Here is a 26,943-nt window from a genome sequence, read left to right as displayed (position 1 = left end):
CGTTTCGTCATGATATCGTCAGCAAAATTACCCGCTCTCGGTTCATGCAGAAGTTGCGCGCCCGTCATATGTGTTCACTTCCGGGAACACCCTTCCCAACGTTGCGCCGTTTAGATGCACCGCCTTCTTGCTCCAGGCTTCTTCCGTACGTTGTTTGCGCCACCCGCCGAAAGCTAGGGGCGGTACCGCGTCGCGGTTGTCGGAAACCGCCTCCCTTTTTCAGTTGCAAAGTGCGTTTGCAAAACACGGGTGCAGTAAGAGTTTACTTGCTCGCTTCAGTAGTCGTGATCTTAATGCATTCTTTCGTGGTGTGTTCTCAGTGGAGTTGGGGTTGCTTGGGCTTGGCCACGAAAAGAGTTGTGGCTATTATCGTCTGCACTCTTCCGTTGTAAAGGGCCCGAAACAAACAAGCAAACAACCAAACAACAGGTGTCGTTTTTAGATTTTACGTTAGCCTTTATATCAGTCGGGTCAACATGTGCAACCCTGAGGCCAGATTTGTATTTTCGTTAGCATCTGCGATTCGCTTAAGGGCACGCATTTCACCTCAAGGAGAGATTTAACAGATGCGGTCAAGTTTTCAGTGGTTACGTTTTGGCAAATATCTCCGTTCAAAGCGGATAACAGCGAAGAAGCTAAAGCAGAAGTATCAGTGTAGTCGTATCAGTGTAGTCGTATGCTCTTTTCGTGCGGTGTTATGCTTGTTTCTTTACAACCACACACCTCGTGTGTATGTTTGCGCGTTGTAGTCGTCGTTAAATTTTGTGCCGGTAAGCTGGCTCCCAGCCACACAGGGGGCTTCGAGAAATAAAGAGCAAAAGCTCGAACAAGAAGAGCACGGAATTTGACTGCCCATATTATGAAAGTGACATTGAGAAGCAGACGAACAGGTTTTCGTCTGCTTCGCACGCCAGCCAGACAGCTCTTGTTCACGGGCGTATAGTCTGCTTTTGTCACGCGGTATATGCCAGACGGCATAGCACTGCGTGAAACTTTACCCGCATTTTCTATAATCCTTGGAGAGACATTACCATCCGCCTGGTAATTTTCGAGGCGCGACGTCTGCCGCATCGCGAGCAGAACCGCCGCCGAACGACCCACCCGTTCCCGTGGGATTTGCGGCTAAACAAAAGGAGCGCACTAAGAAAAAGATCTCGCGTCCAGAAGGTCAAACTTCAAAAGAGGCAGGCGCCCAAATATATAGGGTGGCGGCGTTTGGAAACGTCGGCTTTCTTACGTAATGTACCGTGACGTAACCACCGCTTCACCACATGTGACGCTCTCGCTTATACTGAAGCCCGGTCGATCAATTTTGTTTTGTTCAGCAGTATTCTATGAATGTTTAAACAAGAGGCATTGTTTAAAGTTGTCGTTTGTTCTACGCGTTACTGACGTTGCCTGCTAGCGATTTAATTTATCCTGTCGTTTCTCTTGTTTAATTAATGCGCGACGATATCTCGGGCTGCAAGAACAATTCATACAGAGTTAGATATTCTCTTTAGGTTATGCATCTCGCAGACGATGTAGCGCAGTATGTCGGGGCATATTTTTGAGCGTAAGCTTTTTTGCTGCAAAACACGACTGCTCTAATTCTGCGTACAGTATTTCATTCAGTGATCAAACATGCGCTTTGTATGCCCTTGTACGCTTCGTTCAACTGATACGGTAGTGAAGCAGACGGCGATGTTACCTACGTAATCGTGCATTCCGAATAATTCTGGCATGACTTCCTACGTCACTAGCCTGTTCTTTCTCTCTCGAATGGTAACTGAATCCGAGTCGGGGGTAATCTGCGTGCTTAGGAGCTTAAATAGAAAAAAAAAAAAAATGCCGTCCCGTCCTTTATACTGATTCGCACGGCAGAGCAATGTAGGACAGACTCAGGTTTTCACTGATACGTTCACGGAGTGGTATCTTCCCGAGTACGTATACTACGTGTCCACGCCGTGGAAACCGCAATACCTGTCTCTGCATTTACGACGTGCGCCTTCCTCGCATGCCAAGTAAGCGGTGAGCCGGGATTCCGAAGAACTGTGCAGAAATACGAAAAAGAAAAGTTGGTCTGCGTTGCGGCCAGTGTGTCTTTCTGTCGTCTGCATTTTTTAAGTTCAACGAGCCGACCTCACCAGAAGACAAAAAAAAAAAAAAAAAGAAAAGAAAAAAAGTGGCTCGCATCCGTGTCGTCTGCAATGCGCGTCACGTTTTCCCTTTTCTTCGTCTGTGCTTCGAATCCCCTTTCTGTTTCTGCGTAATCTCGCTCTCCCGAGCCTTGTCTTAACTATAGCGAGGTCGGTATTTTCTTTCCAATTGCGATGGCCACATTCCGCTGCCGCTGCGTATAGTCTATAGTTCCGGTGTGATTATCTCCCTCCTCCTTCCTACTTTTATTTTTTTTTCACTAGCCGTGTCCACTTTATTGCCCCACTGCAGACGCTTCCGTCAGCGATGTGTGAAGATTAAGTGCGCAACTTCATTGCGGCCCCGCTAATCCGGCGTCAATTCGCTTGTCTTTCAGTAGACGACCCTCAATGACCGTATACCCTTTCAAAACGCAATCATCAAAAGAAATTCGTCTCTGCCATTCCGACACGTTGGTGGAGCAACGTTACCTTCACGCCCGTGTGCGTCTGTTCTAACAGCGGTGATACGTCACACGTATAGCGGAATGGCGCTTGCCAGAGAGCCGGCTTCCTCTCGGACACTTTTTTCCGGTGCATTATTGATTACTCCAGTTGGTGTGGAACGAACTCGTTTTGTCAAGGCGGATATCGTCTGCGTTTCCTTTTTTTCTTTTTCTTTTATTAGGCAGAAAAAATAAATGCGGGCGGGTGTGTTGTCTTCTATGCGTCGTCTTCTACGTTAAAATGTGCGCAATACCTCATCATGTCTCTCGCGCATTCTCTTCGGGGATAATTAGGGCAGCTGTCGCTACCGCACTGCCGAGAGTTAGAAACTCTACATAGAAGTTGTTTATCATTTAATAGACCAATTTATCCCTCGTGACGCCATGTGGGTTCTTTTCTACAGCGTCCTCAAAATGGCGTGCCTTCGGCGTCCGGTCGACACGGTATAATTGCGCTCAGTTCCTGAAGTATAAAAAAAAAAAAAAAAAGGGGGGGGGAGAGAAAAAAAACGCAGCTGTCGTCTGATCACGCCACTAAAACGTCACGACGTTTGTACATCGTGCGATGTCGACGTATTTTCTTACCGTGACATCGGCGATTAACCTTTAACGGTGACATATGTGTGTCGAAATTAAGGTATTCATCTCATGCTAATAGAAATACCATCGCTAAAGACGGTGGAACGTAAAAAATACGCTCACGGATTCTTTTTTCTTTTTTTTTTCTGCTGAGAAGGTTCGTCAATCTGCAGTTGCTTCATAATTTCTTTTTAAATATATAAAAAAATTAAGTCTGCCTTCTGGCACACGTCATTGCAAACGTGGCTCGGCGCCTGCGGCTTTGCTCAGCTGCTGTAAGCTCGAGGTCGCGGGATCGACTCCCTCGGCCGCATTCACACTGAACTGTTATGCAAAACCAAACGTGTTGTGCTCCTTCGAGTATCTATATTAATCCTTAGCCCGTCTTTATGGCGTCTCTTTTTGATTCGCAAATATCGATCACAAGAGTCAGTCGAACGTTCGAATGTATCATCGCCGCCGCCTTTGGTTTTTGTTCGTGGTTTTCTTGAACGCCCAACCTGTGGAATCGGCGAAGTTTAATTACCACTTTCCTTTTTCCGATTGTGGCGATCCACTGTGGGCCTTGTTCATCAAAATATGTGGCCTACGGGTTTTCATTTATGTAATATTCTCCTCACCTTCGCGCTTTGCCTCACCTTCGAGGTTGGCCATTGTACTGGCTTGAGAAGTGTCTAGAAAGTGGCTTGAGACTGTCTGTTTTGGTTCGGTGGCTTCGGAAAGTGAAAACGTGTGGCGTGGCATGAAAGAGGGTGGACTGCGACACCTTTGTCGCTTCCTCGTCTGTATGGCTGAATTTCGTTTCCATTTCGCAGACTCGGCAGATGACGTCACCAATATTCGTGCGTCTAGTTGGCGCTTCGCCGTATTGGTAACCGGCCGTTTGAAGCGAACTCACGTGTAATACAAGCTAGTTGTCCTCTCCACACTGCATCTCTCTCTGTCTCTCTCTCTCTCTTTACTCCGCACGCGATTACCCGCTAAACGCGGTACTCGACGCGTTATACGGGTGTCACACGGCGCACTTTTAATCGTGATCAAGGCCGATTGGGATCGAATTTCTCGGTCGCGATTCGATCGTATACCATTGCGCAAGACGCACGAGGGAGCCAATCGCGGTAGAGAATTTCGATTCGGATCGGGCTTGATCGCGATCGAGAGTGGTCGTGTGACACCGGTATTATACAGCCGTCAAAGGGCTTATGCAGAAAAGCACTGGAGAAGCTTGCAGAGTGATAAAAGAGAGCTTCAGATTAGGGGACGTAAGCGGCTTGCGTCCCATTATCTAAAACTCTCTTTAAAGACGCTTGGTATCTCTACAGTTGCATGGATGATAAGTGGCACTGTAATCTCGGCGAAATATTCACGCAATGCCGCGCGCCGCTTGTCAGAGTACAGCGCGGTCGCTCCAAAGGGCTCTTGCAAGCGTCTAAAAGCTACCCGCCAACGTTCGTTCTATGCACGGCATTCTTTTTATTCGTCTGCGACGCGTCCAGAAATAAGCTGTCTTCTGCTGCTTTCCGCTCTTAGCAGACGTCACGCCAGTGCAGCTTCCACTTCTTCTGCGACCGCTCGCCGAATTGCTTATACGCCTCGACGATTTGAGCGGTGCCCCCAAAAATTGGATTCGAAAAATGTTCGCCATCGTTAACACTTTCCGCAGAGCGTCTATTTTCCGAGAGGCTTTAACACGAAGCCGTTATCTTATTTGCTTTCTCTTTCACTTTTTTGTCGTCTGCTGAATCCATTTGTCTCGTCTGCTCCGCCAGGCGAACGAAAATGGTCTCTGCCTTTGCCACTGGCCTGACGGGGGCGATGCCATATGCGTAGTTCTTTTGCGGGTCGCGATGTTGTACGCCCTTGTTTCCTTTCTTTGTTTCAGCACCCTTTTCTCTTCCTTTTTTTTTTCTTTTTATTTTGCTCCAACCTCGTCTTCTGTGCGGTAGTTCGTCGACCGTGTCTGTCTGTGTTGCAGTGCAAATGCTTTCTCGGGCGTGCAAGATGACTATATGATGACGGCGGCTTGTGCGCGAGGCGCCTCTGGGAGGTAGGCGGACGAAAAATTTTGCTGCTTTTCCTTTCTTTTAATCCTGTCATCGGATCGTTTGTTTTCGGAAAGGGGCGCTCCCCGTGGTTCCTTGTTGCGCCACGCGCCCACTGTAGCTGTCAAACCGCGCCCTTAACAAAACTAGAGTAACAAAACGTTACCGCTTCTCGCATGTGGGAAGTTAGGCCAAACGTGGCGGGCGGTCGAGTTGTTTTTCACTGCGACCAATGCGCTCTTTGTCATTGCCGTTAACTGACGGTGACGCATGGTGGATAAGAGACTTGAACGGGCAAATCAAATTCAGTGCACTCACTCCACGAATACGAAATAATACTAGACTAGGTCCATCCGCGTCGGCAGAGATTGACAGGTGTTGTCCGCTGTCGTCTACATAGCGAACGCGTGTGCCCATTACATATGTCGTCTGCTTCACGAAAGCTGCATGAAGCCGTGGCAGACGATTTGCGCGTATATTGCTCTACCGAAGCCTCCATTAAGCAACGATCAAAACTTGTTTGAATAATAATAATAATAATAATAATAATAATAATAATAATAATAATAATAATAATAATAAAGACTAATCTGAGCAGGGTGGGCTATGTCGCACGGATGGTGTTTAAGTACGCTGGCTCACCGTCGTTTCAAATCATGTATGAAAGGGAGTGGCGGGACTTCCTTAAAACATCAACCGTAATCTCCGCACTCCTACTGCGCCAGTTCGGCATGGTGCGGCTTTACGGAGGGCATCATTCGGCTGTCGCTCAATTGCCTCCGGGGAACGCATAAAAAAAAAAAAAAAAAAAGCAGACGATCTAAGAAGGCGGCTTCTTTACTGACTTTTGACATTTTGGGGCAGTTTTTCCTTCTGCTTCCAGAGTAACCATTTAGCACGCTGGATATATGGCCCCGCCGATGCTTTATCTTGTGTACAGATCGGGCGTTGTCGCCCGCGTATACGTTTCAGCTTTTCTTCGGTGCTCTTTTCCTCAACGCGTGTCGTTTCTTCGTTGCGTTCTTTTCGAGCGCTATGCGCATTGAATTTGCATGTAAAGTGCGCAGGCAAGCAGGCAGCTGCAATTCAACGCCCTCGCTCGAATATGTCCGGGTGAACGGTGAACCCGAACGTGTCGGCATAAACGGCCGCATCGCGGATCTGGAAGGAGCTGTCCCTATATACAAGTCGTCTACGCGTGACTCGCTGGTGTGCGAAGCTTCGCAGGCCTAAATTGCTTGATTCTCACGCTTCGTTTTCTTTTCTTTTTATGCGTGGTCTTTTCTCTCTGTGAACCGATTCTCCTTGCCCTCTTTTTCTACCTCATGCCGAGCGCAGTTTCTCGTATACGTGGGATTAGCTTGGCTCGTCCGCAAGCGGCTTCAATTTAGCTGGATATGTGGATCAAGGGTATACCACACGAAAGTTTGTTTCTCTACTGACGCCATTCTTTCATTTTTCTTTCTTACCGCTTTACATGTCCCATAACTTAGTTTCTTCTTCTTCTTTGCGTGTGTTTGTGTGTTGGGAGGGGAGGGTGTTCTCACGTAGGTTTCTCATTTCTTGTGAACTTGGCATGTACAACTGCGAATGCCTGCCGTGAGTCGTCTGCCATGTACTTTCTGTGGAACGTGTGCAACGTTCCGACAGCTGCCTACGTGGAATCAAATAACTAGCCTTTTTCCGTGTACAGCTCTACGTGGCTTTGCGTCTCGGAACACTTTAATTAAACCGTCTGCGTTAAACCGTCGGCCAACTCAAGAAAGCCTCCGCCGACTTTACGGATACATTTCCTTCTTGGCTCACTCTTGCCAATAATTTATTTTTCTTAGGGTTTGATCTTCTCGCTGTTTATTTACGAACTCGAATTTTTAGTTACTGGCGCGTCAGGCCTGCAGTTTCTTGCCTTGCAACAGGAGACAAACGACGTGCGTTAAAAAAAAAAAGAAAATGTAGTAGTAGCAGACGACGCGCCTTCTGAAGCGGTTTTGTCGTCTGCTTCGTAACCTGTGAAGCGGCGCATGGTTGCTTACTACTTCGAGGAGAACTCGCGTTCCCAGTTTTCCCTACTAAAGAAATATCTAGGGACTTTATTCCCGGCTACACGGGCGAGGTTAATGAAATTACGCATCTTATGCGATGTCCAGCCTCCCACTGCCTCGTACTGTTTTATTATTTCCCCCCGCTCGTAGTTTATTTCCCATGATCATTTCGCTCTGAGGTAACATCTGATACACGAATGTTCCGCGAACGTCCGTTCCCTTGGGAGACTTGGCTCGGGATCGCCCAGGTAAAACAAAACCCTTTCCGTCGGCGAGTTTGAAAGAGCGTCTTCGCTGGTTTCTGTGGCGTGGGTTTATTTTCTGCGCGGCGCTTGTTGGGAGAGGGCGGGAGCCCCCTTTCATTCCTTCGACCTTCCTTCTTCTTCGACCGAGACGGCCGGCGGCGCCGACCTCCCTTGCCCTCTAGCCGCGCTCGCGCGAGCGCTCGTGACGTAACGCCACACCTCGCGCGCCCATTGGCTGCTCGGGAAACGCCTGATTTTACGTCATGACCCGTTTCTGCTGTTTTTCCTTCCCTTTGTAATGGGCGAGCGTGGCGCCGCCGGGCCGCCATTTTTCTTTTTTTCATATTTTACGACTTCTTCGCTGCTTTGCACGCGCTGCTTTTGTTACTTTTTTTTTCCCCGTCCCGTCCGGTCCGTTTTGTTCTACGTGGCGTAACCTTCGGGGCCGCGTTCACGAATGGACTGATTGCCCTTTTATAACCTCTGCCGCGCAGTACACTTTCATTTTTCTTTCGTAAAAGCATTGGCCGTCACTGCTACGCTCGGGCCTGTCGCGCGCCGTACGATATGCTCGTACGATGTTCTATATATCGTACGATTTCAGCGTGCACCTGTCTAGCCTCATTTCGAAAGCTCTTTTCATTTCCTTTTGCTTTTCGCGCTGTTTCTTCCGTGCCTGCGTAGCAGAGCAGTGCGTATGTGAGCGTTCCGGTGCATACGACGACGGTGCGGCTAATGCCCGTGTCTGCTTGCATTTCCGCATCCGGTTTGTCGTCTGCTTACGAGTTTATCGTATGCTTGCGGTTCGCGCTTTCCTTCAAACTTGGAAAGGCCGATAAGAATGCTAGCGCTTTCTTGTAACTGTTGACATCGCAAAAGAAGCAGCAGTTGAACAAGGGCCTATATAACAAAGTCCTTGAGGCCTCCGAAATCATTCGTTATACAGGTCACTTCGTTGTAAAGGTCGCGTACCACACAACTCGCAATATAACCGGGACAGGGTTATTCCTTTGTTAAACAGGTCATTTCGTTGTTGTCTGTATACATACAGGGCACTCTAGCCGTTTGCAGCGTGGCTTCAACACTTTGCGCTGGGAACCGGAATTAAAAATGAACCTGCTTATTAAAAAGTACTTTGAGTGGACGAACTCGTGCTAGAATGCTTGTAATGATTGAACGAGTTAATGAAAAAAAAAAAACTGATCGTGTGGTTCAGCTCCCAACGGCGCTCACCCATGTTGAGAAAACAGAAACATATGCGAAACATAGCCACCTATAAGCAGCACATTTTTGCTTGTGTACCATGCTGTCTTCAAATGCTTGCTTAAGCGGGAGAATGTTGAGCAACATAGATATGTGCTGTGCTGCCAATCTGATGTAGACGTACGTTTTCACGTTATGCTGTTGCACAAATGTTGCACAAGTTCAAAAATAGTTCAGCACTTGCAACCACATGCTTCGTGCAGTCGAAAATGTAAGAACACACTACATGCTTAGGTGGACTAGATGGTACGTAAACAGCACAAAGTGCATTCGCGTCGCTCAAGTTTTTAAAAAAGTTCCGGTATACTTTTGGTTAAAAATGAAAAAAGCGACATATTTTTTGTTATAACAGTATCGTACCAGAAGTGTTCTCACAGGTGCTTATCCTGTTGTTGCTTTTGGCCGTAGGAAGATGCGCAGGTGTACCTTTGTGTGTGTGTGGAGAGGGGACAAAGGTGACAGGCGTGATGCCTTTGCAACAATGTATAATTCTTTCTGCTGTCAACAACCAACTGGCATTCTCCGCTCCTCTAATTCTGTGCAGCACATGTAGAGCTGGAGTGCAAATAGATGGCTCTCCTTAGGCGTATATGCCACAGAACAGCTAGCGATATAGTAAAACATTTCTTAATTATATATACCCTTATGCTGCACCTTTCAAAAGAACCACAGCTGTACGTCCGCAAGACGAGTACAGATAACAAGGATTAATTAACATAATGGCACAGGCAGCAGTTTCATTGTGTTGCCACTTTCATTTTGGAGGAGTTGCACGCAGCATCCGCAGCACTGTACGGAATTACAAAGGTACAGCAGTGCATGTTTTTAGGTGTCGTATTAGTACTGCTCTTCGTCATTACTTTTTCAACCCAGGACTGCAGAATCGTTCCGTTGCATTTGCGTCCCCTTGTTTGTTAATGGTAAAACTCTCCTATGCCTACATCGGGGACTGTTTGCATGACCCTAGTGACCTTATTTTTGCACTGTCACTGACGTGAGGTAATTGCCTCATTCGAAACACATATTAATAAGCTGCATTGACGTCAGTACTAGACAGGGTTCCTGGAAACGCACGTCAGTGATTTTAACGGCCTATTTTTATGTTGAGACTTGATTGTAGAATTGCATTGCTCAACAAATTTAGCCATATTGTTTGGGCAAACTATACTGTGAATCTCGAACTTTTATACTGGCACCAAATTTTATTACAACCGCGTGTGTGTGTTTTGTTAATTTTCAGTGCGAGCATCCACAGCACCACTGCCTATGGTATAAACTGCAATACTTGCGTAATTGCATTACATCCAAATTGTATGGTATATTTATGTAACATTGTGTCATGATGTGGCGTTGGTTTCTTAGGAGCAAGTGTTAAATGAGAAAAAGAACTGGGCAAGTTAGTAGGTGTTTATGCATGTTTGCAAATGGCACAAAAGACACAGGACGGACGAAAAGAACAGACACGCAGATGCGTACTCATAACTGAAGGTTTAATGAAAGCAGCGTACCTTATTTTATAACGAGCTATGGTCACGTGACCACTTCTGCGTGTTGATTTTTCTTCACAATCATTTGCCTTTCAGCCGTTCACAAATATGTAGCATGTGATAACCTGATATGTATCAAGCATGCCAGTATGCCCGCATCTAATTCTCGCACAAAATTGTCTTGTTGTTGCTGACTGTACTTGGTTATGTGTGACTGCCTATTAGATTTCCTTCAGATAGTGGCTTCCTACAGCTACGCAATTTGAAAGGCTGCACATTGTCGTTACATGTCACTGTCATGACACGTGATCAATGACATGACATTGACAAGGAAGTTGTACATTGCCTTTTTAAATGCTAAAGTATGAGGCTCCTTTGTAATCCCACTGTGAACAAGGAAGACTGTTGATACAGTCAAGCCTTGATATAACGAAGTTGTACTTGCAGCGAAAAACTTCGTTATATCGAGAATTTCGTTATATCGAGGTTTTCGTTATTTCAATAAAACTAAGATGGGGAAATAAAAATACTTCGTTAAATAGCGAATTTTGTTAAATTGAGGTTCGTTATAACGAGGTTTGACTGCAATTGGTACTGTCATTGTCATGACCTCAATAATGACTTGCCATTCCTCTTGTCTCGTTGCAGAGAAGCGAACATGTTCGGAGATGGAGTTTGCGTGCAAAAACGGCCACTGCATACCAAGCCGGTGGCAGTGCGATAATGAGCCCGACTGTGACGACCGCTCGGATGAAGACGTGGCAATCTGCAGTGAGTGAATGAGATTTTGTTGCCCTTTCGGTGATGGGGGAGCTGATGCAATACCTGCCGTGTTCTTCTTGCCTGCTGCAGTAGTTTTGTGGCATTCTGCTGAACTGAAGGTCGTTGGTTTGATGACAACCTAAGAATTCAGTACACGCACTGCCCACAGAAACAGCACTGCACCTGCCTTCAGTGCCTCTATGATCCAAAACATAGTTCTCGAGAGATGCCAGTATTGAGAGAAGTTCACCTCCACCTTGACATCATGGAAGCAAGCAAACGTAATTGGCTGGTGAATCTACGCAGTTATGATTGAGTTGAACAGCAGTATGTTTTCCACTGCATTTGTAGATTGCCACTGTTTGGGTGCATGTTTAGGTGGTCAGAATTAGTTCAGTCAATGCCCTCAAGATGGAATCCTTCATAGCATGCTGTACAGCTTTGGATCATCTAAGCTCCCTCAGTCTACTTTTTTTTTTTTCCTACTGGGCGCGCAACTTTTTTTTTTTTTTACTTTAAAAGCATAGAAATGCGAAGGGTGTTGTATGTGGTATACAATATAATCCTTCAGGAATAACATTGCTAGGATGAGTCTTATGGTAAGCGGAACAGTTTGGTTACTGTTTAGCTTACATGCAACTTTAATGCATTTATGTTGGACTGAATTTCTGCTAAAAGAAAAACAAGACAGATTTGCAAAATGTGTGTTCATTTTAGTTGATTGTAAAACTGAGAACAGGTGTGTGCATTAAGACATGTTCCTGCGAGATGTTTCAGCCCCTATTGAATACTGTCAAGTTTGCCAAGAAATGAACTCGAGGAAAGGTGGGGCTGACTTCATCTGAAGTTAATTTTAATGCCCGATAGCGCACACATAACTGGTTATGATGCATGTGGTGTGTAGTGTGCGTATCTGGCAGTCTCCGCAGGAGCTGTGAAGACATGTGCTAAACATGAATAACTGAGCCATTAATCTTTTGAAATGGAGGCCTCTGCGTGCTGCAGTTAGCCTCCACTAATGACGCGCCGCATGTTGGGCTGCTGGAAGTGTCGCTTGTTCTCCTGAGAACGTTGTCTTGCATTTGTTAGAACTCGAAAATGATGGATGGGGTTGGTGCATTCCCTGCCCCGATTGAACCATTTGTCAAAGTAACCTAGCAGAGTCGTTGTCGTTGCAACAAAGCTTGGCTTGGCTTATCTTCCTTTTCCTTCTCTTTGGCTTGGCATGGTTCACATGGCAGTCTGCCCGATGCTGACACTTACAGTCACTGACGTTCTGCTGAGTGACATTCATCAATTTGTCGCAAAGTAGGAAAGCTGTGGGTCTTCACAGTTGCATAAGCTGTATCGAAATGGGTGCGTTAATGTCTACGTTGTCTCATAGTAACTATTATTGCGTATGCAAAACATGCATTGCTTATTGACACACATTTTATAAACATGGCCTATGAGCACATGTATCTATGTAGGTTCTTGAAATATGGCTAGAGTGGAAGGATTCAAACTATGTTTATATCAACCATGGATAACACAAATTAGACCAGTGAAAGGCACAGGCACATAGACTGAAGAGGAGAACTGTAGTACAATACGGGACTTTTAGTTGACATTTCATTTTGCACATCACAAAACAGTAAACAAGAAAAAAAAAAAAAAAAAACGCTGTGAAGCAGTGAGGTGGTATTGCAAAGACATGGCAGGTAGACTTCAGGAAGGAGACATCCTCACACCATTTTTGTTTTGTTATTGTTTGTTGTTCTTCACAGTATATTTTGCTGTATATGGTATGAAACGTTTATTGGAAGCCTGGGATCATCCCATCATTTCCTTGTATCTCATCCCATCGTCCATGTATCTTTCCCTGGTTTTATATAAAGTCGCACAACCAACTTACTCACTGTCCATCAAATTAGCTTAACCACATTTGCTCGCCACTTCTAACCAAATATTCCCACTCGTATCTCCCTACATGTGGATTCCCAACTGTGGCAACGTCCTGAGGCTCTACATTGTAACCGTTGAGGCGTGCCTAAATGCAGCGTTCCATTTCCTCAGGCGTGACACTCAGTCACCGCTGAGCACCGCCTGTCGTATGCCACAAATGCCATTTTGTAGCCTAGCACCCACCAACCACGTGTTTCGCAAAAGAGGCCTAGGAACTTTCATCAGGTTGCAGGGAATGACACGGGCATTGCCCGCGTCATTGCCCGCGTCATTGGTATTGCTCGAAATACGCCATCTTTCGGGCAGCAAAGGTGTCTACGTGGCAGGCTCAACATGTTTGATGCGAAGAAAGGTCTGTACGTAGCTTTCCTAGCACGAAAGGCTGTCTCGCTGCACACTTGTTCTTGTCTGCTGCCAAACCCTTCCACTCCACGGGAAGAAAAAAAAAAGGGGGGCTGGGGGGGCGATCGATGACTGGTGCATATTTTTCAGAGGCGCGTCTGAGGCTTCACGTGTTTTGCGCGCCCTTTCCACCATTTTACGACTCTTCGTCTCGACTTCTTTCCTGGAAGCAATTAGCTTCCACCAGTTCTGCGCCAGACAACGAGGAAAAGCAAATAGCCGAGGATGTGGGCGAGGGGGCTTTTTGCCAGATCGAGACGTGCGTGCACGAAGCACTGCTGCCGTTTGGCATTCCTGTTTTTCTTGGCTCCCACCCTCCCGCAGACGTCCCCCCCACCTCGCGTCGTGCGCCCTGTCATTAAGATGGGGCGGGGGTTGCCCTAACATGAGCCGACGAGACGCCCGATCCCCTACCTGGCCGTTAATGTTTTTTTTTTTTTTTCTAGTCCCTGTGTTGCCCGTGTCCTCTAGTGAGTGAGAGACCTGTTTATAGTAAAGCCTGTTATTATGGTAAGGATGCGAGAATGCCCGTATCAATAAAACATACTTGCCACGATGGGCTTGGTGTCATGCTTTTTGCAGCAGCAGTCATTCACTCTGGCTGCCTTGTTTCGATACATGGGCCTGCTCTTGAATGGCTGATGCAATGTTTGGAGCTGACGCTGCCTGTACCCCTTCCATCGCGTTGGAAGTTTTACGGAATGGTGTGGCAGTGAAAGGACTTTGGAGGAAATTTTATCGCGAAGCTGCCGTGCTGGAGCAGTTATACTACTTTCTTTTTGCATTAGCTGCATGCATTCTACTCGCGCTTGCATAATGAGCTTCCTTTACGGTAATGAATCATGGTTCCAGACGCCAACCAACATATAGCGTTCTTTTCCGAGGCAATTATATGGTTATTTCAAGACGCCGACGCCCGGTTCTTTCTTCTCGTTGCCAACACGGCAGGGTTAATTTTGGAAGGAGGGCGTCCCGTAGACTCCCTTAATGATAAATGTCTTTTATTAGAAAGCTTAGCTTTCCATTCGCTCAGTTTTGTGCTCAGAATGCAACACTTGTGTATATGATAAAACCACAATGTAGCACACGTCTCTGCAGACCGGAATCGTGTCGGAGGCTTTGTAGACTGGTTTTGTTAAGAGAGACGCATTGGCTTGTGAACCTTGTTTTTTGTAGGTCATTGTTTAAGAGCGTCTAGCACAATCTTGTAGAAGTGATTATCAGTAGGTTACATGCATTATCTGCTGTATGAAGACATAAGTTGAGATTGCTCAGCTTATTTTGTGCCAACAAGACACACTCGCAGTAGTCTTTTGTTGTTTGTTTGTTTGTTTGCAACTCCTTTGAAAGCAACACCTACGAACGTAACACCTACAAATTTTAGAGACCTGGGAAAGTTCTACTGAATTAAAAAATTGCTTAGTGGTGCAACAAGTACTAGTGGCTAAGTGTAGTGAGCTTTCCTTCACCGTTTTAATGCTTTAACAAGCCTTTAAACCTGTCTAGCCATAAATTTAAGGCAGTGAGCTTTTCTGCAAAGGTATCGCGTTTCGACAACTGCACTTGTTTGAAAGCTGCTTTCCCAGTCATGACCTATTGTATTAAAAGCATTTAATGTAACCCTACTCATTCTGGTCATCACAATACTTCACCTATGCAGGATTGAACTGAGAGTAATTAGGCTACTGTTTTTGAAGTCCTTGTCAACTGGGATCATCTTGATGGCCCTTCAGTTCAGTAGGTTACTGTGGAAGCGTCCCATGTAACGCGACAAGTGAAGGATCTGACAAAATATTGCACTAGTGGCGCATGTTATTGTAGGTAGCTGTTCCATTATGAAAGCGGCTATAGCAGAAAGCCGGCTTTCATTTCAGGGATACCCAAAGCAAGCATCCCTACGTAAATTGACCTTTCCCTACAGACTGATGTGACATTGATGCCAATTAAGGTGCAGGATTCTTCCAGTAGCAAGGTCGAATAAAACAAAAGCGTGGTCCATCAAAAGTATTTAGAACACCTGACTTCGTTCACTTAATTGAAGTGTTTGTTGTCCCAGTTTAGCTTGGTGGCTGTATGTGTATTGAATTGCGCAATCAAAAACACTCGTATTATACCGTATGTCTGACGTTCACAGGCTTGTGGCAGCTTGCATAATACTATCGTAGTACGCGCAGCATCGTGTGGGGAATTGAATTGCTACCTGACAAGAGTAAAGGTAGTGGAAAACACTGCCGAGGAAACGTCGGCGTGTCACGTACCTTATCACAAAAAACAAAAACAAAACAAGAGGACAGGGGACGCGTGTCATTGTTCCTTGCTCCGAGTGGCAGCTGTACGCAGGACCCATTGCATCACTAAACGTGTGTTCTGCGCAGTGCCTACCTACTCCGTAGACTTTAATATACGTGCTTGTAGCCATTTTATGGAAGACTTTTTATATAGCTGACATCTATGCCCTGCTTACCCTGTTGGACAGTTCGTGCTGGAATGCAGCCTTTGAGCATATGCAAGCATAAAAAAAAAACTATCGAGAAATTATTTGTTACCCACAGGATTATAAGGTCATTGCATTTAGAGAGGCTGTCTGTGGAAGTTATGAAGCTGGGGGCTGTGTAGATGAGGTGCGTTATGTGCAATGCAGAAATGTCTTCTATTAGAGCTATGCACGCATTTGTGCTCTTTGTGTGATGCAGGTTTTGCTGCGAAGCTTTTTCTGACAGTGCTTAACGTTTGCTAATTAAAAAAATGTTCATGCTCCTCTTCTTTGCTCGTTAGAAAGGGCCCGTAGGTGTGGGAACTTCTTGTTTTGGGAACTAGTGCAGACGTTTTAGGGACAGCTGTTCTTTGCTGTTGTGATCAGAGTAGAAATGCATGCGTGCAGTTGTAGTTTAGCATTGAAGTTTGATACCACTGCACGCAATTAGAAAGGAAATACAGAAGAATGTAAAAAGTAGATTTGCAATTCGAGCCACGATTGTCAGAGTTCAGGTTAGCTTTAAAAAATCTCGAAATAAGCCTTCACAATTTCAGTCGGACTTCAAGATAAACTTTTTTTTTAATAAACTTTAGAAAAGCTTCACAATTGTTCTGCTACATTTAATTTGCACACCACTATAGATGCACCACACAATTTAGTTGACATCCTAAAGTAACTGATGTCCGCTGACACCTGCCATGGCAGCTCCATATAGCTATAGTATTCTTCTGATCTGTGCAGAATTTCTGCGAGAGTGCTTGTGTACTTCGTGAAATAGTTTCAAATGATCAGTGTTTATCCTGAGTCCCTCCCTAGCTCCAGTATGCAACATAGTTGCTTTGATACTTACAACCACATAACCACATTTTTTAGCTACTATGACCTACATATCAAGGTGTCAAGAGCAGTTTCTTTCTTGGTAGGACAGATACACTATTAGCGATTTTCTAAAAAATTGCATATTTTCGTATGCGATATCATTGTACGTGTTCTATGTTGTTGTGGTATTGTTGTACATAATGTTGCAGTGCAAATATTCTGAGGCACTCGTATCTCGGCCCTGTAGTTGGCTGATAGTATATAAAAAAAAAATGCATATAGGCTAGAGCCTGCACTTCTGTGGCATTCACGAAGCCCGCCACTCTCGCTTGCATGTAGTATGTGCATTGTCTTGCGTGGGCTGGGGTCACAGTTGTCGTGCATCAGACTGGAGGGGAAGCCAGGCAGCTGCAGGTTCTGCAGTGCGAGAGACGAGCAGCTGTAATCCAATTTGAAATGCTTGCAGAGGCCTTAGAGGGGGGGGGGGGCTCGGGCGATAGCCTTTCTTTTTTGTCTTGCTAGTGGCGTGCTTTTAGAGAACTGGACTGATCGCATGATGCATAAAACAAGGTTAGTGTGGCCAATGGTCGGAAACTCCTTGAAGCCTTTCCCGTTGACCTTGAGTGCTAGATGGGCAAAATTTTATCCTTTCTGGCGGTCAATTTCTAGCAGGTGAATTTATGTTGCGCAGTTTACCTGTTGAGTAACATACAATTTTTCATTGTGCGGTGTCTTGCAGTTTAATAAACTCTGCACTAGCTGGTGCGGTGATCGCAAATTTTGCGTTCGGCTAAACTTAATCGTCGTAAGCCCCTTGTTGAAAAATAGAAATGATGATTGCATTAATCGCATCAGAATTCATGTGTTTGCGAAGTGGTTGTCACCTCTTCCTACCGTCTAGCCTCCTGTAAGCTAAGAAATTAACGAGCCTTTATAATTATCAGAAATTATGTGTGTGCTACACAAAAAGTGACATCTTTTCAGAGCAACATGTGGCATGTGCAGCAGGCTCCTTTGTCGCCACACTTTCTTCGCACTCCCAATAAACAAGCGTCATGGGCTTCTGGAAACACATTATGCCTACTTCTTTTTTTAGGATATGCCAGTTTAGCCTCAATTGTCTTTGCAGTATTTGACTGGAAATGTGTTAGAAACCAGTGCTCAAGAAACCTTTTTTTTTTTTTTTGTCTTTGCAGAGAACAAGACATGCTCTCCAGACCAGTTCGCTTGCAAGTCACACGAAGGCGTCTGCATTCCTATTACTTGGCGGTGTGATGGGCAGGAGGACTGTATTGACGGCTCTGACGAGAAAGACCACTGCTGTGAGCATGACGAATTTGAATTGTAGATGCCTGAAATGTAGACGATGGTTGCTGGAAATGGGCTGGGAAAACACGTTGTATTAGCGTTTTGTGGGGACCTCGGGACTTCACTGGCCATCATAGGCCATCATGAGTTTGTAGGCATCAGCTAAGTATTCACCTTCCGAATACTACATGTATTTCTTTCTAAGTGGGGCTTTACTTGTAAGCAGTACATTTGAAGTTGGTTGGCTAATACTTTGCAAAACACTAAAAACACATTCTTTTTTTCTGGTTGATAAACATCTAATTATACCATTACACCACGGGGCTGTAGATCTCTGGTGAACAGCTTTGGAATGGGCTTGTCTGTTAGCTCATGGACCTCGAACAGTTCTCAGTCAACGTTTGCACAAGGTGTTCATCTAAACCATTAAAGAAGCAGTAGATGCGTAGGGCCTGCTTAAGATTGTTTCAGAATATGAGTGAGTGTCACTCAAGACAAAAAAACAAGAATCTTAGTCGTGCGAGTGAACCTCTTACTGTGGTGCTGTGACACAATCGTTCACACTGTGCTGTGCCATTTTTGGACGCAGCTGCGGTGACGTGCACGCAAGAAGAATTTTCGTGCGACAACGGCAAGTGCATCACTCAGCGTTGGAAGTGCGATCAGGACGACGACTGCGGTGACGGCAGCGATGAGAGAGGATGTCGTGAGTGTACCTTACTTTGTGCTTTGCCTGTTTACGTCAATTCTTCTGCCTCTTCTTCTCACAAACTGCATGTTGGGAAACCTTTCTAGGTGGTTTGTTTGATGGCAGTTCAGTTATTACGGCTGTGATTGGAGTGACCCAGTTGTTCTGGCCCCGAGGAAAAGATATGGTTGCATTATTGTCACACTTCACTTGTGCTATCAACGCTTGGTTTGAGTTTTTGCGCAAAGCACATTCACGTACGTTATCAAACTGTTCTTAACGCACAGTTGTTGTCGCTCCTAGTGCGTCAGGACTTTCGTTATCGTATGTACGTAGTGCAAGTTATACATTCTGGAATAATCGCATTGATGGGCAGCTGTTCTAAAGCCCACTGCGGTGCACTGTAGATAAGAGGCTGATGATGGCCGGTTAATTTGATCTGACAGCTTTTCTCGTATTTCTCGTTTTTTTATTTCACGCCTAGTTCTGGTATTACCTCAGAAGATCCGCATGGTCCATATTTAAACGAAGGCTCCTTTGTGTTGGTCACTTCAGAGGACTTCAATTACCCGGCCGCAGGCCTAGTTCTGAAGAGCACCGTCAAAAGAAGGGAATTTTTGCTATATAAATATTTGAAATGTCATTTATATTGTTCTTAAAAGAATATAGCTAATTTTGTGCCATATGCGTTTTATGTCAGGAGCATGCCGGCCTTGTGAACTTTTTGAATGCCTGGTTGCTTTTGTACCATGCAGGATCATGTCACTTGTCAACCAGAATGTACTAATTAACCTGGGTATATGAAAAACTATGAAGCATAGTGTTGCAACTTGTTGTTTCAGTTATATAATGAAACTGCTTCACATAGAAAGGGAAAACAATGTACTGGAATACAACATCCTTTTTCAAGGGCAGCAAGCTAGACCTTTAAAACAAATTTGTCACCATTTTCTGAATTTCATGAAGGAAAAGTTCAAGGGCCAATTGTTTTTGCAGATTTCAAGGTTCTATAATTGCCCTGTTATAAGCACCCTTCTTGAGGGCATATAATTTCTTGAAGCTTCCTATATCTGTTTTCTAATTTCTGGACCATTCCATCGATCCTACCTTCAAAGATTGCAGTTTATCCTTTCAGTATCTCTCCTATACACTTACTTCGATGACAAATTTTTTTACTGAGGCCATTGAGCCATTTTTTTTTGTGTGCAAATAAATGATTCATCGATTCAGACTTCAACTCCTTGACAACAAGTGTTCTGATGCAATAACGCCTGCATGTTGTTTCTTTTTTTCCTCCAGCGAATGTGACGTGCTCGAGTGCCGAGTTCATGTGCTCCAACGGGCGCTGCATTCCGGACCGCTGGCGGTGCGACCGAGACGTCGACTGCCTCGACGGATCCGACGAACGCAACTGCCCGACGGACCGCCCGAGCACGTGCAAGGAGCGCGAGTTCCAGTGCGCCAACGGCATCGACTGCGTCCACGCCTCGTGGCAGTGCGACGGGGACCCCGACTGCCCCGACGAATCCGACGAGGCCAACTGCACCAACACGTGCCGCCCGGATCAGTTCCAGTGCGCCAACATGCACTGCATCCCGGGGCAGCTCGAGTGCAACGGGCTCGCCGAGTGTCACGACGGCTCGGACGAGGACCACTGCAACACCACCAAGCCGTGCGACCCCCACACGGAGTTCGACTGCGGCGGAAACCACTGCATCCCCAACAACCTGGTGTGCGACGGCAAGAACGACTGCGGGGCGTACGAGGACGAGCCCAAGGACAGGTGCCACGAGAACGAGTGCGCCAAGAACAACGGCGGCTGCTCCGACATCTGCCGCGACGACCCGGTCGGGTTCCACTGCGAGTGCAAGCCGGGGTTCAGGCTCACGGAGGACGGCAAGTCGTGCGACGACATCGACGAGTGTGCGACCCCGGGGTCGTGCTCGCAGACCTGTGTCAACACCAAGGGTGGATTCAAGTGCGAGTGCATCGACGGTTACGTGCTTGAGCCAAGGGACCACCACCGATGCAAGGCCAAAGGTCAGTGCCCTTGTCGTCACTTGTGCCGAGTGTGGCTTGTCGAGTTCAGCGCAGAGTACACTTCCTTCTGTCCGTTGCACACTGTGCACTGAGCTGAAGGAAGAGTATTGTGCTGAAGTTTCTGGCTTTGTTAGAACTGGGCAAAGTCCACTAGATTGTGCGATGTACTAGATGCAAGTGCATTTGTGCCTGCTGATTACACGAGTGCTCCTAATTTAAATGACAGGCTGTGCTAGTATATGTTATCAGTTGTGCAGTGTATGCGGGCTTTCGCTGATTTGCACTTGTATTGCGGAAGTTGGTTAAAAGCAATGCTTTGCTTGGAGTCAGTGCCAAAAGTAGCTACAAGGGCTGGTCCTCGTATAACTTGTGGAATTGTGGTGTCTCTTTGTATACAAGTTCTTTCAACTTGAAGACTTTAAGTGCTTACGAAATTGAGATAATAAAAACGTATCAAAGCTTCGAGGGTTCGGGTTTCAACCGTTTTCTCTTCGCATTGGTTGCAGAGGGTGTGCCCTACCTGCTCTTTGCCAACCGCAATGACATCCGCAAGATTAACCTTGAGACTGGCGAGTACGTCGAGGTGGTCTCCAAGCTGAGGAGCACCATTGCCACCGACTACATCTACCGCACCGGAATGGTTGTCTGGTCTGACACTGTCGACGAAGTCATTAGCAGGTATGCATTGTCTGTCTGCATAGACCTGTATAGGTGGCTCTGACTGTTGGAGGGCTATCGCAGCTTAAAACACAGGAACTGGCAAGTTAATCACCAAGCAGTATTGCCATGTGTGCTATGAGGCTGTAAGCTAGATGGTACGAGGTGAAGTTAGCATAATATCACTGTACTGCATCCTTTTGCCAGCTCTGATTAGCCAAGATTGCTCTGCCTCTTGAAGACCTTTGCCAGTCAAGGAACTGGTTTTGGCACATGAAGCCCCAGAAAAGGTTTTAGTCTTCTGACAAAACATTTATGGTATTCCTGGAGTGGAGTGCATTTTTTCAGTGTTTTGTGTGCACACCTGCCCAATAAAGTTTTTATGAGGGCAGCATAGCTCTGTGGTGTATTCAAAACTGCCCCGTCTGCCTTGCTTTTTAAACATTCAGGAGCAGTTTTGACCAGTGCTGACGGCCCAGTGGTCATTCCTGCTCCTGAACAGTTTGTCCACTACTTAGTATGTTGCTATGTAAATCGAGCTGGAGGCTGGCAAGCTTGACAGCCGAAGCAGCACACATTTCCAAATTTGCCCTGAAATCCTTTTTGTTGCTTCTTTCTCAGTGCACCCATTGACAAGGGAACCCCGGTCAAGGTGATCATTGACAAGGACCTTCACGTTGCTGATGGCTTGGCCGTGGATTGGATCTACAACCACATTTACTGGACAGACACAGCTCAGAACCTCATCTCCGTCGCGGACCTTGACGGACGCATGCGTCGGGCACTATTCACCTGAGGAACTTGATGAGCCACGGGCGATCGTTGTTAACCCACTGGAGGGGTGAGTGATGTAGACTTTATTAAAGCGTAGAAAGTATCCTTCTGCTGTGTACAACTTCGTGGTTGTATGTGTTGTTGAACACAGCAGACAACTGTGCAAATCTAGCCCACCTGTTCATCTATTGTTTGCAGTTTTGTGGGCATAATTATGTGCAGCTGTTATAAGGCATAGCTGTGGTGCGATGTATATTCAGTTTGTAGCAGGGTTCACCAGTTTGCAATAGGTTTGAAAACCATGCTGTCGAACTTGAACAGGATTGATTATAGAAGCGTTAGCGCATCGCCTATAGTGTTGGGGCAACATTTTTGCGAGAGGATGCAGACACTTGCAAATTATTCTTGCAACCTTTTCTCATTATTTAAAAATCTGTTCTGCCGACAGCTGGATGTTCTGGACCGACTGGGGCAAGCAGCCAAAGATCGAGCGGGCTGGCATGGATGGCTCGCACCGATCTGCCATTGTCACCACGGACATCCTCTGGCCCAACGGACTTACCATTGGTGAGCTTTTCACTTTCTTTGCTGGCACTTCTGAATGGGCCTGAATTGATACAATTATAAAAACTGTTGAGATTGATAAGGTTTGGGGATTGATCGGCTACACTCGGTCAATCACGTTAGTGTCCATGTGTGCTGGGAACATGAAATGGGTGCTTTTTTGTGTGTGGGGAAGATTTGATGAAAAATGACGCACTTCCCATAAGTTTTGCAACACGAGCTTAGGTGACATGATGTGGAGGTTGACATTTCCTGCTATTTGGGCAGTTCTGCTGGGTTGCTGCTTGGTTGATGAGAAATTTGGAGCCTTTCAATAGGATGGATAGTTGGGCCAGCTGGTTTTTCATTATTAAGAAACTTAGTGCTGAGACGATGAAACTAGGGCACTATGTGCGCGTCCTTTTCTTTTGTGTGTGCTTCATCATCTCAGCGCTCCAGTTTCCCTGCACTTTTAAATGTTACTAATTGTTGCTTTCTTATGAATAATAAGGGTCTGTAGCACAGATACATTAAGGCCTGGTGTTTCTGGTAAATTTGATGTCATTCGCGTAACTTCAGCAAGTACTGGCGGTGGTGCAGTGACTTTCCAATCATTTATGTTCATTGAGCGAGTTGCGCTTCTACAGCTGGTACATAGTCTTGCCTTTCGAAATTATATATATTTCAGTGATCATGCTTGTATAGTTGGTTCTTAATGTGCAGGCACCCGCTGTGTCGTGGTTGTCGAGTTGCATGCTGCTATAGCTTGCTGTTGACTAAGACTTGTTTCGCTTTTGTCCCAATCGTTGCACACAGACTTTGTGACAAAGCGGCTGTTCTGGGTTGACGCCAAGCTACACCTGATCAGCAGCGCCAACTACGATGGCAGCCACCGCCGAGTTGTCCTCTCTTCACCTCTGCTTGTGAAGCACCCATTCTCCATCGACGTCTTTGAGGTGAGCCTTGCCGCATAAATAATGAGCACACGATGCATACAGCAATAGACTATGACGGGCACAGAACACTCAATGAGTGGTTCACGAGAATAACGGAACAGGTGTCAGTGGAAGGAAAATGTCAACGGCAACAGAGAAATGAATGGGATGTTGAAATGTGGAAATTTGAAGGCACATAATGGGGGATAGACAGCTGTAATTATAAATTACAAGGAGTGGGCTTTATCCTGACGCTTGAATTAAATTAGACGAATGACAATGATATTAGACTATAAATATCGCGTTTTAATTTTGCAAGGTATGAGTCATACTTATTCAAGGTTAAAAAACACAATGTACACAGGGATAGAAGACGAGGAAGACTGGGCCTTGTCATGAGTCATACCTTGCACAGTATTTCTGACGGGTGACTTTGGACAGTTTCGAATTTCTGACATCTGATTTGAATTGGCATGGAAATGTGAATCAGTGCAACGTCAAGTTGCCTACAGGTTGTGAATCTGTGTGGACACAAGCCTGTCACAAAAATCATTGTTCTCTGCAAGAAGTTCAGAATCCAAGCAGACATGTATCTTTACTTGCAAAGCTTAGCACTATTTCCAACTTTTCGGACTTCGTGTGCATGCAGAAAAAGCACATCAAAAACACAAACTTCAAACAAAAATTCTCATACATGTAATTTTTTTGTATGCATGCAATTTCTCAGGACTGGCTGTACTGGACCGACTGGGAGTCTGAGGTGATCAACAAGGTGAACAAGTTCAACGGCCAGAACCTTACCCACATTGCCAATGGCGTCTTCTCGCCCATGGATGTCCACGTCTACCACAGCTACAAGCAACCCCAAGGTGATTGTTCTTTGCAAGCTGCAGTTGTATGTGTACACGAGTTCTTACCACCTCAATTGTTGTATCCAGGCATGCACTCGTCAAGAAAGCAAAAAAAATGCTGAAAAAAAAAAATGAAGACCTTGTAATGCACGAGTGAATTTACTTCATTTCACTCCGGGTGCATAGTGCTAACTGGCGGTGATACTTTGATCTTGTTACTCTTGAACAGTGGAATGTGGTCATAGTTTTGATGTATTCTGCATCCATACCATTCAAAATTCGCTGTCTAGCCACACAAGAAATTCTGGCTTTCTTTGCATAAAAAGACATGGAGTACTGCACTCAACTCTGTGTCATGCTAAGGCTTGCGAAGCAGTTCTTTTTTGCAGTTATAAGCCAGCAATGAGGGTGGTAAAAGTTAGGCAATGCACTGGCGGCTGTGGACACTAAAAGTAGTGCAGACGTTTACGGACTTTTGCTTATTTGGCTCGTCTGTGTCGATCTGTAGGCGTGAACCACTGCGAGCAGGCCAACGGCATGTGCTCCCACCTCTGCCTTCCGGCACCAATCTTGAGCATCCACTCGGCGCAGTATGCGTGCGCCTGCCCCAATGGCATGGAACTCCAGGAAGATGGGCGCAACTGCAGGATTATGGGTGAGTGTGCACTTTCAAGGAATCTTTCTTCTTCTTTTTTTTTTTTTAATGCCCTCATGTTCATAAGAGTTTCTGCTGGATGGAAGCCTCTCTGCAGCCTGACAGTGCTCCCATCTCCCAAAGTGCTACACTGAACAGTAGCACAGTAACTCTTTAAGTAGTAGTTCTAATCTAAATAAAAGTCTAATCTCAATAAAACATTTTTTCCTATGTCTTGCTATGTGAAATGCAGTCATATTTCCTCTCTATTTCACGCCAACTAGAATGGTATGAGCAGTTTGTGTTGAAAACAAGAGCATTCTTTCTTGCTATTTTTTTCGCCACTTAGTCATTTCAACTGAGCATCTTAATTGCTTTTACACTGCAGTGAGCGCATTCACACGCCTTCTTGTGAAATCGTTGCTGTAATTATTCTGCTTTAATTTTATTATTTAATGCATAATACCACTCAATGCAAAGGAAAGACAGAAGGGAAGCGTTGGCCTAGGCCATTTAAGATGCAAAGTCGGTCTGCTAAGTGGATTTATAGCCATTAGTACCTCTTTTGAAGCATACGTGCGAGTTTTTTCTCTAAACTATTGCTTTATAAACATGCTTAACCTGTGCTCTTGACCTTTCAAGCATTTCTGACTTAATGCTTTAACAAGCTTTGCTGTTGTAAACTTAATTACTGTTTTCTGATAACTGGCTTGTTCTTTTCTTTCTCTCTCTCACACCTACTCTTCCTTCGCTTCTTTCTCCTTGACCCTACCTGTTTTTGCATTTTGTATTACGATGCCACCAACTTCCTTTGCAACCTACCCTCTGTTTTTCTTCTGCCTTCGTTTAAAATTTTTGCTGCTGAATTCTTTTAAACCCTCCCGTCTTCTTTAAAAAAAAATGCATCCATTATTTTGTCACTTTTCATTTGACCTACCTCCTGAAATTTCTCCATATGTGCCGGGTTTACTCACTTTTTGCATCCCCTGACACCCTTTTGACACCCGTTTGTTTTAATGCCTTTTCCTGTGACCCTTTCCACCTACCCCGTTTGCTTTCCACCTTCGTTCATAACCATTGCTGCTGCCTCCTTGAAAAAAAACTTGTCTCTTTCATTTGTCTTTATACCTCTTAATACTGCTTTGCATCCGCTTGGTTCACTCTTCCGACACCCTTTCTACACCCATTTGCTCTGGTGCTCTCCCCTGTGCCCTTGCTTCCTCCATCAAAGCGAGTGCGGAAGAAGTACCGAAGGGCTGCGTCCTCTCGAATGAAACCGTCTCGAGCAGCGACGCTGTCAATGTGACCGCGCAGGCGGCCACTGCGTCGCCTTCTCCAAACTCCTCCTCTTCCGCTCTTGCACCTTCTTCTTCTTCCTCGTCGTCCTCTCTGCCTTCCTCTGGGTCCAGCCTTCTCTGCAATGCTTCTGCCGACACAGGTGGGAGCTCTCTCAGCGCTGTCGGTCATGTTATGGCGCATGCTGTAACGCTTTGGTCAAGTCAGGTTAGCACTTAAAATGCAAGATTGTGTGCCCGTGTGCTTGCACAAATACTGATACAATAACAGTTGTCCCCTTTCCCATTCTTTCTCCTCTACCGATTTCCCTTTGCACACGATTGTTGTGCTAGATTTCTGCTAATGCCATGCTCACGTGCACAATTCACAACTGTTATCAACAGCATGTAAGCGTGTCAGTATGATCACTTGTGAAGTCTGTATCTGCTTCCTAAATCAGCTGCCTGTCAGCAGTCAGTACTTTCCCTTGAATAAAACACGCTGACAGCGGATAGAAAACACACTACTCAGTGCTCAAGAACGCTAATGTTTCC

The 26,943-nt window shown here is 45.6% G+C and overlaps 1 protein-coding gene across 1 annotated transcript in view; it reads left to right on the top strand.

Annotated features, from left to right (window-relative positions):
- The window catches only part of LOC119433797 (very low-density lipoprotein receptor-like), a 55,222-nt gene that overhangs the window by 21,664 nt on the left and 6,615 nt on the right, over window positions 1-26,943 (top strand). The window contains 12 exon segments of the mRNA XM_037701056.2: window positions 10,930-11,052; window positions 17,881-18,006; window positions 18,582-18,698; window positions 19,980-20,720; window positions 21,227-21,398; window positions 21,999-22,170; window positions 22,172-22,218; window positions 22,600-22,718; window positions 23,511-23,650; window positions 24,357-24,498; window positions 24,989-25,135; window positions 26,346-26,552. Of these exon segments, the coding sequence (XP_037556984.1) occupies window positions 10,930-11,052; window positions 17,881-18,006; window positions 18,582-18,698; window positions 19,980-20,720; window positions 21,227-21,398; window positions 21,999-22,170; window positions 22,172-22,218; window positions 22,600-22,718; window positions 23,511-23,650; window positions 24,357-24,498; window positions 24,989-25,135; window positions 26,346-26,552 (2,253 nt within the window).

This window comes from Dermacentor silvarum, chromosome 11 (assembly GCF_013339745.2).
Source record: "Dermacentor silvarum isolate Dsil-2018 chromosome 11, BIME_Dsil_1.4, whole genome shotgun sequence".
Classification (NCBI taxonomy): domain Eukaryota; kingdom Metazoa; phylum Arthropoda; class Arachnida; order Ixodida; family Ixodidae; genus Dermacentor; species Dermacentor silvarum.
This window is presented reverse-complemented; position numbering and strand designations above follow the sequence as displayed.